Below are 18,003 nucleotides of genomic sequence, written 5' to 3'. Positions count from 1 at the left end.
TGGTTCAGCCACTAAGTATGGGCAAATTTCATCAACAGTGCTGCTGAGAAGTAAATTTGAAGTATAGCCAAGAGTTACCCAGAGATCTTTGGATAGTCAAGGCCCTTGAAGAACCAAAGAAATCAAGAAGGAGTAAAAAAATATTTTGAAATGGTATGTTCAGCATTTCTGTGCTTAGTTATCTATTAGTAAATGTAAGGAATAAATAAAATGGAAGTAGACTGAGCCTATTTTGTTTATGCTTACTGCCTATACTCTTACATAATTTCTGTCTCATCCACCAAATCTGCCTAGTACAGACCCTATCTCTAGTTTTTCTCATAATCTTTGGGATTTAATAAACTCCTTAATGATGGACATTCTCTACTGAAAAGAGGAATGGATTTTATATTGCTCAGGAGAAAATTAAGAGATGCATAATAAAAATTTTTTTTACAGAATCTTTTGATAGATTTTTTATCTATACATTCTTAAGGTAAACTGACAGAAACAATCAAGAACTTGAACAGAAGTGCTTAGTTGTTCAGTAATGAAACAGCATTCCCGAGCAATAAAAGGTTATCACTTCATATGGAGTCCAAGCCAGAAGAATACCTTTCTCTAAATTCAATAAACCAAGCAAAATGATTTAAGATATCAGATCTTCCAAAGGAATTCTCCAAAAAAAACAAAAACAAAGTAACATTTTGTAAGAGTGCAGGAGGTCTAACTACTGTGTTGTCCCCTATCAAGAGGGCAAAAAATACAAAATAAAATAAATTTTATTGAGTGTGACAACCATTGAGGTAGGTTTTGTTTGTACTGAAGGACTTAAAAGAAAGGGGGGAAAAAAATCCAGACCCAATAAAAGATTTGTTCAAAATAACAATTTGAGGTTGCTATGTGACAAGAAGACACATATGCCAAGTATTTGGGAAAAAAAAAAAAAATCATTACACTGGAGTAGCATGAAGTTAGTCAGTAAAGCTCACTTACAGTATATTAATAATTGTCTCATAATTTTTATGAGCAAGTAATTAAAATATGTAGTTTTGTATCACAGCTTGGAAATGTACATTAAAAAATTTTTTTTTCAAGATAGTTATCTGAATAATATATGAACTTGTTTTTAAGAACTCATGTTTGTCAACACACATGATGTACACGAGTACCATATGTGATTGGTACTTATCAATGCAGAGTAACACTGAAAGAGAAACAATGAAATTATTGTATTAATGTCAATATGTAGTTCAATTATGAATACCTATGAATTGGTTATCTATTCTATCTGTTATGTATACGTATCATTTTCAATTGAAAAGTGTTTTATTTGTGTAGATGAAACTCTTTCTGGCTTACTTTCTGATGTTGACTTGAAATACCTGTTGGTATTTGATGAAGGCACTGTGACAACAATTCACAGCTTTGTCAGTGCAGTAATGCATAACAGCAGAACTACTCTACATTGTCAAATATACACACAAAGTCTACACAGACTAAGTGCAAGGCTGCTGTTTAATTTACTTTATAGTAAAACCCAGAGGTACCACTGAAGATCAGTCCTGTCATTATGCCAAACATTGTATAAACACGGCTTGATTTAATGCTCATTGAATTCAATGGGAAAAAAGTCTCAGACAGACGTGGTTCTTTTTCTTAAGACTCTACATCTAAAGTGAGTTAATCCCCAAGCATGTACAATTCTTATGTATTTATATCCAGCTTAAAAATAACCATAAATACTAAACTTACGAGTGACTATAAATAAATATAGACATAAAAGTACTAATTCTTCTTATTAACTTACACTTAATTGGTTGATACATCATGGAAGAAAATAAACAATAGGAAATTCCAGTGTCTTATGGATCTATTAAAAAAAGTGAATTCCGTTTGTAAAGAAGGACAGGTAAAAAAAGCAAGACAAAACCACAATTAGCCTGTAAATTGCCCCAGGTTAATTCTTAATTCATATGGCTCAAAGACCTTAGTATTTTTATAGATTTTTTGATTAATTGGACTGAAATTTTCAGCTTGTAAACACATGAAAAATGCAATAATTGAAATACAGTATATAATTTTAGAGAAACCAACACATATTCAAGAGTATTCAGCCCCAGGGGAATTGAACTGACTTAATTATCTTGATTTTGGATCAGTTATAGTTACAATGGCACAGTTTTTTTCTATCCATGCAGAGAAGGTTTGAATGATTTACCTCACTGAATGAAGAAATCAGAGTTGAAAAAGGAATAAATTAGCCAACTCCTCCTGTTCATTTACAGAATTTTGTTTAGACCTTTATTCTTTTTTTTTCACGAGAAAATGAACAAAACAAACCCCAGTTCTCTTACTGAACATAATTTAATCTTTAAGCTTGATTGTAAATATTTTATTCTTAAAGTAGGTGTATTTAAATGAGTTTCTTTTTTACTAAACTTTTAAGCTAAATTTGCTACAAAACTCTCCAACTCAGTGACTTATGTATATATTTCTAGGTACATATATACAAAATTCATTTGAAAAGGAGGGAATAAGTTAAATACCATGATGATTCTGAGTAGGTGAACTTGCCTCATGTGCATTCTGTTAATATTTGCAATAGCTTTCAAGACAGCCATAACTAATTAAAAGCATAATCTGTTTTACCTGTTGCCTAACAACAGGTAAAACTGTTGCCTACTCCTAACTTTGCTTGCTTGCAGCCAATTATTTAAGCTCCTGCAAACAGCCCAGGAACTTACAGAGCACTAAGGTCCAAGACAGATCCAAAACAGAGTGAAATCCCATAAATTCCAATTAGGTAAGCAAACTCCCACTTGAGATTAAGGAACTTCAATAGCTAATCTTACACTATTTACTCCAGAAGAAGGGAACAGATGATTATATTATGAGTTTTACAACCTTATAGACTAAATTAGGCTACTAAAATTGTATTAACTTATATGGGAATTTGTATATGATTAAATATGTACATGACTAAATATGATTTTTTTTGTATATGAATTAAATATGATTTAACTGGCCAAACCAAGATTTTACTTCCACTGTAACAGTCACTGTCATGAAGAACAAACAGCATTTCGTTGCCAAGTTTGAATGTAACAAGAAAATACCTGCTTTTTGCCTTATATCTGAGAACTTGTTTTATAAGAAAGATTCTAATATAGTTTGCTTTTCATATAAGATATAACAATTTTAACACAAAGTTATGTGAGTGAAAAGGCAGAGTTCTTTAAAACAATTGAAGAAATAGAGAAATATTAAATGGTAATATTTTTTTAATTTAACTACAAAAGTGAGCACAAAGCATTATTTTGTTCAGCAAGATTTTTCTGCTTTTCTGAAAAGCTAAATACATTGATTAAAAGCAGTATGTTAGAGGTATTCATACAGAGGCCAGAAAAAGGTATATGTATCTGCAGTGAGAATACAAAAAAATGTATGTAAGTAAACACAGAAACTTGTCTGTAACTTGTACCACAGTTCTTGAAACTCTCTTTCAAATCTTTGAACTTCTCCGTATTCTGGTTCAGTGAATGCATCAAGGGATACTAAAACTGGAGAAATGTCTGAATAGCATCATCATCCTCAGGGCAGCCAGGGTCTCTGAACAGACTCTCCTTCAGGATTCTGGCTAGAAGAGGAGGAAAACAGGAGAAAAGAATGCAATGATGTAGCAAAATAGTCACTAAAAGCAAGATACCTAATTCTCAATGATACTTAAAAAGTCTTAATTCTACTCACCTTCTCCTGGATTCCAAACAGATTCTTCAGCTTTCACCTGACTAGTGCTGAATAACTACATCTCATAGTGCTCTGGGTGCTCATCAGTACTGTCTCCTTGTGCAACTGTATTAATTATGCAATGAAAAAAGGGGATTTGCCCCTACTATTTCTATAATGAACAAACATTGTTGATGGGAAGTCATAAAAATATATAACACTCTCACAGGGGAAATAAAACAAATTTCGAAGTAAGGAATTAGTATGATGCATGGATAACTTGCATGCTTAGTAATATAGTGAAATAATGGTAACTATTTGTACAAAGGTATAAAAAAGCAGCCATAACTGCGGAAGAAGCAAATTTTAAAATTTATTCCAAGTAAGGTTTTATAAATATTTCCATTTGCAATAAATGAGAGATGTTTGAAAGAGAATTTTGAATACAGTGCACACAACTCACATGTATGATGACAGCCTATGCAGTGTTTTAGCATATGTAGACCAGACTACAAGTAGAGTCTGACAAAACCTAAGAAGGCAGACCTGGCTAAGAGTCAGGAGTCACGCTTATTAAATTGAACTCTCAGGGGTATCTTGCAATCAGAGGTCACAATCGAGGCAACAGAAGCAATGTCACGATATCAGAGAAAGGGCCAATTCAGACCTGCTCCCTGACAGGCAGTGAGGTCACAGCTTGCGGCAAATAACTGTATTAAAAGGGAATATTCTCTGCACACTTTTAGAACTGTCATCTGAACAAACAAAGCCAGGTCATTGGTAGGTTAAATCAGAACTTTCTGCCTTAGTAGCACATAGCTTCCTTTCTTTTTGCATTCACTACTAATTTCTCAATTACAAAATATAAATCAGCTACTAAAGCAAATTCTCAGTAAATTCAACATTGAAATACACAGTAGTGTTTAACTTCCCCCTTTTTAAAAGGTAAATTTTATCTTTGACAAAAGATATCCCTGGCCTCTTCATAAACTGAAAGTTACTAAGCTTGCTTCATATTAGAAAACAATAAGTATGCAAGAGCTTTAGGGAAATTACTTTCCACAGCGAATTTCTTAGTAACCCTGGTACTCGATCTGCATTTAGAAACCATTAAAAAATTAAAGTTAGTAATAATCTGCTTGTTTAATGATGATTGCAAAAGTGAAATAAAGTTCTTCTTTTATTTGGTTACTTAGATTTCTTTATCTCGTTACCTGGATTGGGTTATCTACAAGATCTACAAATGTAGCAAGTTATGAAGTTATAACCATGTTGGATTAGTTAACCTGACAATAAACCTGCAAAGGAAGAACTATTCTAGGCTGTCATGTAAATAAAATTTTATTCAAAAATACTACCTCTGTATGCAGCCTTTCTTAAGAAGATGAGAAAAAAATATAAAAAAATAACTGGAAAATTCTGTATTTCTACTTTTTTATACACATAAGCCAGATAAAATATCTGCGGTGTGTACATCAAAACAGCACAAACCTACGAATTTCAAACAACTGCTAAAATGTTTCTGTATTGCACATGGTAAGAATTGAAATGTAAAGTTATGAAGTTGGAAGACGTACATTATCGAAATCACACAGCATAGACGTTACACAGGTATCACTGCATGATTGTACATTTTTGTTAAAACATTTGAGTTATTCGCAGTTCCTTGTAAAATCGTCTAAGTCTACCATACATACTGTTTTACAGATTACATGAAACTTATAAAAGTTAAGTATAAGACTTTGGTATAAGAGTTAGTATTGAATAGCATAAAATTTTCAATACCTAGAGTCTTGTTTTAATGTTTTGCTTGAAAAATGTTGCACATTACCAAAATATATTATGTATCTGAACCACAACATTATTATAAAAAGGAAAGATACTTAAATGTGTGTTCAATATTAAACATACTAAAATAGCCTTTTTGGAATGCTGTAGATCTCTGACCTCAGGAATAGCATTAATTCTCCATAACACCACAGTTCCCATTACAGAATAGGAAAAAAAGAATTCTTTTATAAGAAACTTCAATCAATTACATTTTCAAATCAATGAAAAGCTTCCTTTAATTCACCTCTAAAAGTACTTAAAATATGCAGAGGCATTGCTATTAAAATGTATGGCTACAGGAAACATTTCTTTAATTGTAACTTAAAAAGTATCATGTTGTCCAACTGAAACAAGATTTCTATCTACAAAATATTTCTAAGAATACATTATATTCCATGTTCGTATCTCCATACCAAATGGAAATTCTGTTGCAAGATGAACATTTGTGCAGTGCAACATTTGTGATACTTTTATGGATAGAGAACATACATTTTCCGCGGCCTATGTTAAAATACCACTTGTGTACCAATATGATTTTAATGCTTGAAATACTCACTTTGGAAAATTATTGGAATATATCTGAAAATGTACTTTTAATGACCTCTTCATTAGCAATTGGTTTTTTGAAGTGTAAAAAGAGTATCGGGTATTGTTCAGCAAAAGCAAAACAAATAAACAAATCACCCCAACATTGACTACAGTCCCCAGGCATCCAAACAGATGGCAACAAATTCAACAATTACTTTTAACTAGACGTACTAAATCCAAGTGCTGTAACACTTTATTTTAGAGGAATTTAGCCAAACCTATTCTCCCTTACTCCCTCCAACCAAATCCATTTGGATTTAACTTGTTGCTAAAATTATCTGTCTTTTGCACTCTAAGACCTGGGTCACAACCTTACTTAGGGACAGGAAATAGTTATCAGGTCACTGAATGGTCAAATGAAAAAGGATTTGAAATGCTTCGGTACTCAGGGGTCTATTCATCCAAAATGATTGCCTTATGTAGTATTAAAAGCTGTGAACGTGGAGTCAACTTATTTACATATACATTGGCTGAGATGCAGATATCTACACTACCTAGCTTTTGGACATAAAATGTCAAGGAAAGGAGAAAAAAGAGAGGTAGAAGCTCAGAAGATGCAAATAAAAGTATTTGAACTATTATGTTACCTTATTCAACAACGAGAAAAACTAGTTTTCAACCTCTGATGACATTTCGGGTGAAATCTCATTCCTACTGAAGTCATCACTGAGTAGTTATTAGCAAAAAGCAGCAAGACTTTTTTTTTCTCATGTGTAGTTCCTTTTAGGTTAAAGAGGGGTAAACTACTATGCTATGAAAGCACAGGTGATAGCCTACAGATTGTATAAAATCCACGTTTTGGAAGTCTTTTGGAACAAACAAACACTTCCTCTAGCTCAGAGACCACATTTAAGTCTGATGCACTAATAAAATCCTGATACCACCACAAATTACAACAGTCTGCAAAACAATGGAGATATGAACAAAGAGATAATACACAGGCAGGTGAAATATGTGGTCAGAAATCTTTAACATGTGAATACAGGAACCCTAAAGACTGGAACCACAGTGTGAATTCATAATATTAAGTTGGTATGTACCTATGGCAAATACCTCCTGTTCTGGAACTTCAGGCAAATAGAAAATCCTTTTTTTTTTTTTTTAATTGAATGTGAAAAACAAGAATATTACTAAAAATGTCTTATGTCTAGATCATTTATAAATATTCAGACACTGAAGTGCATTGCATGAATGCACATAAATGATGTTTTACGTATTTATTTTTAAACATATACCATAATTTCAGGATTGCTTCATTCCATGAATACTGAAAAAATCCTATAGTATCATTGATGGACAGAAGGCTAGAAAATTAGGCACAGATTTTATTTTTTAGTTTTCTTTTATAATAAGAAACTGGGCCACTAGAACTATGTAACTGAAGCTTGAGTGCATGCACTGTAAGGCCCCTGCAGTCTTTTACAACTTTTCAGCGTACCGCTGTTGTGAACTGGGTTTGCACTCTGCCAGCAGAGCAGCTCTGACCCATGGAGAGCACTCCTTCAGATCAACACTGCCTCAGGCTTTACTGCTTTCTCCAAGAAGTCTTACATTTCAGGCATCAAGTTGAATTTCTTCTGGAGATGATTAACCCAAACCCATGACAGATTTTTTCCAAGATATCCAACTCCTTATGTTTATTTTATCCTGGCTCTTTTTGGATGTACTGGACACAAGTAACCTACTCATTTTACATGTTAAAGGGCTGGTGGAGAGCCATTAATTCCTTAAAATGAGAAAATATTTCAATGCGAGAGTTCTGTTGTGTGAGCTTAAACTAAATAATAAGAAACAAAGCCATAGAATTCTGATTTAAGAAGATAGATCCCCTTCCACGCTACAGGTTTCTGTAATGTATTTTCATCACATTTCAGGACAGATCTTACATTCTCTGGAAATGCATTATTCTGTCATTTTTGTCAGTGCTGTATGGTTTAGAAACTGCTTCCCTAATGTGGCATACAAATTTAAAGCCTGGGAGATATGTAATAATTGCATTTTACTGTAAACATAGCAATTGAGCTAGTAGAATTGCAGCAAGGCCATATTTAGAATGTGGTTATTAATCCTTTTCAGATCGCAGCTCAATAAAAGAGGACTTGATTTAGAAGTGGATATTTACAAACAATGCACTTCCTGGGAGTTGATGCCATTTATATTTTCCCATTGAAAAAAGCTAATTTCTAAAAGACGAAAACAGCTAACACAAATTATTAGCTATAGTTCAATGTCTTTTTAAATGCTTTTAAATAACAAACAAAAAAAATATTTAACGCACAGAAAAAGATGAATATTAACATTCCACGCTCAGTACCTTCTCTTAACTCTAATGCAGATATTTAAAAGCATTAGTGATTTGAATCAATATAAATTCTCTTACCACATATACTTTTTCTTCAATGTATTCATATTTCGTAATATAGAAAAATCTAAGAAACTACATTGATCATTATGTAATAATATTTTAATGAGCTCACATAATTAACTCAAAGGTAACCTTAAATTACTACTTTCCAAAGTCTCAAGTTCACATTTTTAATTAGTGCTAGTAATAACAATCTATAAGAATGTTTCGCAACATTTTCCACTTGAGAGTACAAGGAGTTTCATAATTGTGACCTATCAGAAAGCTGGAAAACAGACAACTTTAAACAGATCTTTGATATTTATCTTCCAATCATATGACATAATCACACGATCATTTTACCTCTTATTCTTGTTCCAATATGAAAAATAAATGTTATTTCTACTGACAATTTAAAGAGAAATGAATAAATATTTCCATAATTAAAAGCCACCTGAGAAAGCATAATCTGTTCATTATCAAATTTGTATTGGTGAAATCTGTCTTAACATTATATCCATTATGTTTTCTTTAGTCATCAATGAGCATAAAATGACAGGAAATACAGTACTGCCAATTAGAACTACAGGTTCCCAAACTACATTAAACATATCTTGACAACATAGTCCAATGTATTTTTAATATAGTTAAACTTCCTGGCATTGGTCATTGTGCACATTCCTAGGTGAAGTCAAGTTGTATTGTTTCACTTCTTTGATGTGTATGGTACAGATGTGCCACTGATGGATATGGCCTAAAAAATAAATGTACTATATGTGCCAATTAATCACCTAATCTACATAATTAATTAGAATACAGTCTATGAAATTCTGAGAAACTGAGTCACATCCAAATAATACTTGGATAATTTCATTGGACTCTCAGCTGATCTACTGCATTCTTCCAACTTGCTCTACAGATTGAAATCCAACTTCCCATTCCACTGAACAGAAATTGTTTGGATAACCCACCAAAATTGTTGAGGTAGATGGATTAAAGAGAACCCCCAAAGATATATACTGTTTCCAAAGCTTGTAGCAAAACGATGCACTAGGCCTGGGGGCTCCTTCTTTAGTTTTGAGCTGGTGTACCGGGACAAAGCACTCACACTGTTGGTTGGAAAAGTAGGTATCCTTCCTCTGTGTAAATGAAACTACAGACCCACAGCTGGCAGAGATGCACATTCAGCCAGGACTAATTGGAACTTCCCAAGAAAAGAGAAGGAGTCAAGGATAGATTCTTCCTTCAATTCCTGACCTACTTTATCCAAAATAGTCAAGACTATTTTATGTTGAATCAATGACTGAAATAGCCTCCAGGCAACAAGAGGAGAAGCAGTCATAAAGCTTTCTAAAAATATTCTTTGCTGCAAAATAGGAAATAATGAAACTTATCTGTGTTCTTTATAACATTTCCAAAATTTTGAGATCTTTGAAATGTCACTATATACAAAACACACAAAAAACTCCAAGAACGTTCAATAAAACAGTAAGCAGGCATATTTTGTTTATGAACTAAGTAGCACTAACTGAAACTCAACAACCATGCTGGAAGCATAACCCTATCACACCCAAAAAAGCAGTGTAATATACATAATCCCAGGAAACGTCCAGTAAATCATCAGAAGTGAAAGTTCATCAAGTCAGGCTTTCATCTGTCTTGAGGTTTTTGATCAGGCTCTATTTTCTTAAGAAAAGCAGTAAACACATATTTACACTTGTATATTCTGTGGCTTACTTTATAACCTACTGAAGTTAATGTTACAAAATATATTTATGATTCAAAAATATTATTTATTTAAATAACAGTTTTAATGAATCTGTATTATACAATGACCACATGCATTAAATTAATTTTAAAGAAACTGAAACAGCATCTAGACAGAAAATATTAGGATTACAAAATGCACGTTGATACTACAAATTACACCAGAGAGTAATTGTTCACAATTTACTTTCCTTTCAAAATATACAAATAAAAAAGCATAAGTGCTATGCTTATTGAAATCATATACCTACTTATACCCATGGTATATGCATATCTATTTGTGTGTATATACACACACGCATTGTATGTATATGTATTGACACACACATATAGACACACACATATACACACTAACACACATTTAATTACATTCCCATGGTTCGTGCCTTCATATGTTGCTTGTACTTTTAAATGGTAAGTTCTTGTCTGTCGGAACAATGTTTCCTCGTGCTGTTGATGAAGTGTGTAATACAAAGGGGTTTGTCTCTGACTAACTTCTGTGTGCTATTGTGATACAAACGTGAAATAATTGTCCCCTGTGGGGATTTTTATAACATCAGTGAGTATAGCATGATGACTCTTCTAAAATTTAATAAAAAATTATGATGTCACTCAAGTTTTGAAAATGTATTTTCCTACAATGTGTATGTCAAATTAGAGATATATGAATTGTCCCATGGGATTAAACACAAGTTTTCAAAATTGGATATCAACATTTTGCTCCTCACAAGCTTTGCAACAGGAAAGTAGTTGAATATTGTATCAACACTGTGTCCTCACTATGTTTAGTTATTGCTTTACAGATGCTGCATGATACAACTGTCAGTATAACGCAGTAGCTTAGATGAGAAGGCAAATTATTACAGAATATAACCTTTATCTCAGAAACACACAAGCATCAGATATTAAGCTCATTCCTTTCCACTCTTTATTTTTATACCTCTAATTTTTTAATTCATTTTTGTCTTATTTGTATTTTTAAACACAAACTAAAGACGCAATGAAGACGAAAGACATTGATTGTACATTTTAACTAGATTACCTCTTAAATATTCACTAGCATGATGTGTTCCAGTTTGAAAATCTAAAACTGTTCTAATTGTTTCACTTCCGAGGGCATCCCCTTTCAAAAGTAGTGATTCTGTTATTTAACAGATAACATATGTGTACTTGCTGTTGATGCTATGGTTTCTCCCCTCATTTCCCAATTTAAAGAAATAAAGCAGGAATATTTAGAATGTGCTTTTTTTTTTTCTTTTTAGATTTATTTAGTGGTTTATGAAGGAGATGGATTGGCATTCAAATGTTCTACCAGAGCACTGACTACCAGTCTGTGAAGGTAAAAGGGCTTGAATGGAGGAAGTTTATTTCCACCATGCAATGGACTGGTCTGTGTTGTCTCTTGACTTAAAATACAGTGCCCACAAGATTTATGGATACAGAATGAAAACATTCCAACTTCTTGTTACAGAAAGAACTCCCATCGCAGAACAGACACAAAGAAATCTATTCCAGGCAAAAGAGGAAGAAATGGTCAAAAGGTGAGAGAGGGGGAATGGGAAACAAGCTTTTCTGTGAGTGAGGGAAGAAATGACTGATAACACAACTCCGTGAAATTATCATGCAGGTGCTTTGCTTTGTAGTAGATAACATGCAAAGTTATTTAGAATTTTAGAAATTTAGAAACTCTTATTTCTGTCTCAAGGTATCTCACATACACATAAATAAATGCTCTGTGCTGTACTCTGGGTTCTAATTCACAACCTAGTGTTTTCTGACCATACCATCTGAAGTAGCAGCGCCTCAGGTAGAAGGATAATTTTATATTCTGGTCAAGCAGAAGGGTATTGCTTGTCTTCTGGAAGGCTCAGCAGATTGCATATAAGCACCCAATAAAAGATTGCTGAAAAAAAATCTCAGCTTATTAGCTGGCCAAAGGAGTACAATGGTCCCTGAAATGAAAGATAAACAAGAGTGCCACTACTGTGCTTGCCTTTTGATAGCTCATCTGCTACGGTGCCTTCTCTCCATGTATTCAAAAAGTAATTTCAGTAATATTTAGAATGCATATATTGGCTTTCCAAAACAAAGGGAAATGCCTCCAGGCAGGAACAGATAAACCGATGGCAGGAAAGCTAGGCTAAACCTACAGTGACTTTGGGGTTTGGAGCCTGGGATCAAGCTTATCTCTTTGACATGGGTTTGAACAGTAGTGTGACTACTGCTTGTAGGCTTTGAGCATCCAGTGTTTTGCAGGCAGTCTGCATGTCCTATTTCTTCAGGATATGATGAATTCTGGCATATAAGCATATGCCACAGGAATAGACATGAGACACTGGGAATGCTAAGTCAGGCACAGTATATACAGACTCTCTATATTCCAGGTAAATTCATGCTTGGATCCAACACAAATACTAGTGCAAACAGTTTTCCTCTTCAGAATTCATCAAGAATTGTTTCCAACCAAATCTGAGCATGGGCTCATGAATGTGAGGCAAATTTAGTCTTTCATATATCTAGGTTAATTGACTGAATTGCAGTTCATGTATACTCAGATTGATTGCACACCTGCCTCAGAAAGGTTCTAATTTCTATCCTCAGTCAGTGAATGTTAATATAGTATTATTATATTTAATTTTACTTTGTGGGATTGGGACTAAATCAGATATCTTATGGCTATGTCTTTGAAAAAAAGACAGAAGCGACAACTTTCTGAGCACACTATTCAGTTGAAAAGGAATAAAACCAGTCTAAAAACAATGCCTCTGGAGATGCTCAGCTTCTTACAACAAGGGTATTTTAAATAGACTTGGTCTTATTCTAATTGTACTGAAACCAAGGAGAGTTTCAACACGAATTGCAACAGTAAAAGAGCTACATCAGTATTTAAATGCTTTTGGAAAGCCAATTTTATATTTACATGCTGAAGATTCTTTTCTTGTCTTCTGTCAAATGGGTTTTTAGGGAATGTTTATGAACGTAACTTCCTAAAGACATGTTAATGATCATCAGGAATTAATGTCTACCTTAAGAAAAGGAGACAATGACTGAAGAATTTGAAGTAGATATTTCATTTATAAAACTTTATTCTAGTGCTTTGTATTTTACACCTCTCTGACATGTTTTCGTGTTTTTTATGATGATTATTTTTATGGTGAAGATTTAATAATAATAATAAAAAATAAATTAGGCACCAGATCATTATGAATTAATCTCTAGGAGTCCCCCCCCATGCCCTGCAATGAATTGAAATTGAAATGTTTCACTGCTGTAACTTGAGATACCCAGGAACAGATAAGAACCTTAAGCTCCTGCTGCCTTCTATTTGTGCATATTGTTTTACATTTCAAGTAGGCTTGCTTAAAAGACATTAGAAGATATATAAGCTTATATGCATAAAGATAAAGTGAAATACTTGTTCATACCTTCAAAGTAACCAGCATTTATAGGCTGTGTCTTCCTTGGTGGTTTCACATGGAGATGTTTATTTTCATTGTTTTTGAACAACGCCAGGCGCACAGCTGGGTCTAGACGACAAGAACAAGTTAAAATCAAAGGTCAGACCTGGCTCATTCGTTCCTTCAAGCGGTTTTTCACCTTTTAGCCACTTAATAAATGAAAATACCTTTAAAAGTGGGTTTATATTCACAAAGGATTACACTTTCTACAATAAAGCAACATAAATACATGTGCAACTGATAACCAAAGTCACTATTTTGCAGGATTTTGACACTATTGATCTTTTAGCTAGCTCATCTCCAAATTAAAAATAAATTCTAAAGCATACACTTGCATAAAATATTAAAAAAATCTGGTTTTAAAGCTTGAAATTAAAGCAGAAATATTAACAGAATATATGCCAAGCACTGATTCTAAAAGCTTTGGTTCAGAATTATTCAGCAGTCTAAATCAAGTCATTTACACGTAAAATACGTTAACAGGACGCAGTTTATTTTTTGAGACTAAATTTGCAGATAATAACCATCTTCCATGTCCCATCCTTATTGAAATAAAAAATACTCCAGAAGTCTCATCTATATGTCACAGTATGAAATCTTGATTAGTTTCATAAGTGTTACTTTGAAAACTTTGCAAAGAAGGAAAGATAAGCACAGAACTCTCTATAAATCTAGATAACATGTGTTCCTAGACTAGAAAAAAAATAAAGTTTAATTAACAAAAGCTAAACTAATGCAAAACCACACAAGTCAGGAAAGGTGATTTTCATGAATTATTTCTTATGTGAAGGAAGAATTGTTTGCTTGACATAGCAGGAAAGTAGGAGTTTAAGGGAAACAGTGGGTTAGAAAGAATGTGAAAATTCTACATGCAGTGCAGAATAAACCAGTCAGTTATTAAAAAAAAAAAAAAAAAAGACTGAGAAGAATGTAGAAACAAAAGCAACTATATAACGATGAGCAAAAGTATATATGGGTTTGTAGGTATGACACTGAGCATGATAACATGAGTAACAGAAAGCCAAAGGAAAAATCAAAATATGTTTCATGTGGTTAAAAGAAGACAATAGCACAAGCAGACAAATACACTCTCAGGAATATCTGAGAAACAATGAGGCAGAAGAGGTTTGTCTAGAAAGGTGACTACAAACTGTCAGAAAAGAGTAGAAATTAATAAAGAGGGAAAACAGCAACAGAACTTAGCAAGAAAGTAGATATGGCAAGGAAAGGATCTAAATTTTCACAAAGAATGCAAGTGTAGCAAAAATGAATATGTGAGACACTGCTAGAACAGATAGAGCAGGGAAACAGAGGAGATGGAAAGACTCAAAGAGCATTTAAACAGAATAATTTTACATGACTAATGTAATGTAAACCATGTCTCATGGTTCATTTTGAGCTTACTACATGACCTTGTTGGTGTTTATTGAGAGAGTTTATAAAAGCATATATAACACTGCAGCATAGTAAGTAGCTTTTGTTTGTTTGTTTCCTTATTTATGGAAATAAAAGATCAGAATGCCCTGTCAAGTCAGTGGGCAATTTCTTATGAAGTTTAACAGCAATTTATAAAGTTGGTTTATAAAGCAGTAGATGCTTCAGTTACAAACTAATGGAACATAAAGGGATACTAAAGAGCCCCACTTCTCAGAGAGTGCTCTCTTGACACAAGCAAGATGATGCAGACATACTGTATCTTTGCCTTACAAGCCTGGAGAAGATCTCTAATGGGGTGTGGATACTTTAAGAGATAACACATTGACAAAACACATCAAAACATTATGGTATTCTTGGTCAGGCCACACTGCAGCAGCATTTGGTTGACAGAATGTTCTTAATGGTGCTAACCTCTCACAAAGCAGCAAACTTGACCAAGGAAGGAACCATGGAAAATATGGATGGAAGTAATTTAGGTCATGTCTTCTTCCCAAGGCAGAATCAGCGATACCTTCCACTTTGTTATCTCCAATTGTCTAGAAGAACTTCTATCATCTGCTTTTATGATTATTATAGCTTTCAGATTAACCCAGAGGATGTCAGATTTAAAGTCATTTTAACCCACTTTTACTAACTAAAGTATAAATTCAATGCAATAACCCAAGAAGTACAATAAATAATTATTAGCTCCATTAGTTTTAAAGGTAGATTATTAGAATGATTCGGATAATAGGATCACTTTATTCACAAACTGGATTACCAGGTTTGTAGATATTTTCACTTTGCATAGATGGATAAAGCAGGCCTATTTTGGCATGCCTCCCAACTCAAAAATAAATTTGTAGCAACCTAGTGTTCTTCAGGGTAGCAAATGTTTGAGGCAGTAGATCACACTAAGATTTGTGATAAAAATATCTTGAAATAGTAATACATTATATTTTAAAAGTTCTGTCTGAAATTTTAAGTAAAAGAAGTTATAAAAAATATTTTAAGTAAAGTATGAATTACTATTGTGCTTTCTATACTTGTAAGATACATAGCCATACGAGTACTATACACAGATAAAAATGTACAGAATAATTTTTTTTGTGATTACAATTTTTCCAACATCCAGCATACAGTGTTGATATAAAGACTCCTAACTTTTTCTTGCTTTATGCCAGTTACAAAAAGTGTCTTTCTTCAACAGAAAATCGAAGAAAAAGTGATGAAATTTATTAAAACCTCTTAAGACAAAATGCGACTGAGGATTTCCAAAATATTTTTGATTAACCTAAAATAATTCCTGAAATAACACACTGTTTTCCTATATGGGCTTATTGAAATTGTTCCAAAATGTTTTAAAAATGTCATCTTTCCTTAATCCAACCTCCCACCCAATTCTATGAAAACACCAACCAGTCCAAAGTTAAACTATACCAAGGACTTTTGGGTGAAGTCACATGAAGTTATTAGTGCCAACCTAGATTTTTCCAAACATTTGTTTGTGCACAAGGATATCAGCCATAAAGGAGGTCCATGAACTGGGAAGGGAGGGAAATGATGGAAATTGTTCTTCTAAGAGATTTCAAACAGATGATTTATCTTTGAGTCTTTGCAAAATAACTTAAATAATCTACAGGGATTTAACACAGTGCCAGACTACTTGAATTTGTACCTACCTGGATCACCTCAACCATTGCCTGCAGCACTTTTGTTATTAAAAATGAGTCCTTTTCTCTATCTAGTCCCAAATGTAGGCAATATTACATAGATTACTTTATAATACTAGTGCTTTTCAGTCTCTGAGTGAGCTAGGGAAATGAACTGCATGTATGCTTTGATGACAAGCAATCAAATGTTTTAGATTTCACACGGAGAACTGTGAAAGAGTCCAATAGTTCAAAATCATACAAATATCTTCCTGGATTCTGGCATACTCATTTAAATGTAGCTTATTAGTTGATGATCTGTGCTGGCAATCTAGGAACCAGAGAGGTAATTTAATGCACATTTCTTGGCTGACTCCAAATATAGAAGATAAGTTGGACAAACACAAGAAATGTTATAGAAAGAATATGGAAGGAATAGTTACTGCCTGATCTGGCATCACGTTTGCTAAACAACTTCTTGATAATATATGAAACTGAAAAAGTTAAATGTTTGTCATTCATTTTTGTTGTGCAATATCTGTAATTAGAAAAACATAAACATATCTGTGCCAACTTTAAAGAGTTGATAAATCAAAGTAGCACAGAGTGACAGATGCTTATCTATAAGATAATTCAATTTGTAAATGCATTTGGAAGAAAGACCATATTTTGTTTCATAATTGAACAGCAATTAGAACTCCAACTCATCCATGGTTGGAATTCCCACATGATACTGCCACATGGAACATGCAACAACAACAAAAGCAGCTTTCTTTCTGCTACTAAGCAAATATAGATCAGTGGTCATTTATGTAATGTGTAACAAGGAATAATAATATCCCCCAGATTTTTACTCTGACTGTTGTTAATTCAACAAATCAGTGTTGTATAGTCAGATCATCTGGTTTGGGGTTGTGGGTTTTGAGGGGGGTGGGTTGTTGGTTTGGGTGAGTTTTTTGTTGTTTTTTGTTTGTTGTTTTTTTTTTAATTAGTATTGCATTGCTGTCTTAAATTCTAAACTAGAACTGAAAAATACTTGCTGACCTCTCTGAAATGTCTTTATTATTGTGCTCTCGTTCTAGGATTCAAGGCCCGCTCCAGCTGCTTTTCACCTTTTTTTTTTTTTTCTACCTATGTGGCAGCAAGAATTACCATCTCATGGTGTCAGTCACTGACAAGAGAGCTTTCCTTTGGAGAGGAAATGGTTAAATAAGAAGTAACACAACAGTGTAGGAGAGAC

General features: G+C 33.4%; 1 protein-coding gene across 3 annotated transcripts in view; it reads right to left on the bottom strand.

The window, feature by feature from the left end:
* The window catches only part of LRRIQ1 (leucine rich repeats and IQ motif containing 1), a 115,149-nt gene that overhangs the window by 31,763 nt on the left and 65,383 nt on the right, over positions 1-18,003 (bottom strand). For 2 of the 3 annotated variants that reach the window (XM_087765510.1, XM_087765511.1), the window contains one exon: positions 13,663-13,764. In XM_087765510.1, coding sequence (XP_087621636.1) covers positions 13,663-13,764 — 102 coding nt within the window. Of the gene's footprint in view, positions 1-12,025; positions 12,141-13,662; positions 13,765-18,003 lie in introns of those variants that run through there. The other variant, XM_087765512.1, reaches the window with a different exon arrangement.

This window comes from Nipponia nippon, unplaced genomic scaffold (genome assembly GCF_047370975.1).
Source record: "Nipponia nippon isolate SJK-2023a ecotype South Korea unplaced genomic scaffold, ASM4737097v1 scaffold_3, whole genome shotgun sequence".
NCBI classification, from domain to species: Eukaryota; Metazoa; Chordata; class Aves; order Pelecaniformes; family Threskiornithidae; genus Nipponia; species Nipponia nippon.
This window is presented reverse-complemented; position numbering and strand designations above follow the sequence as displayed.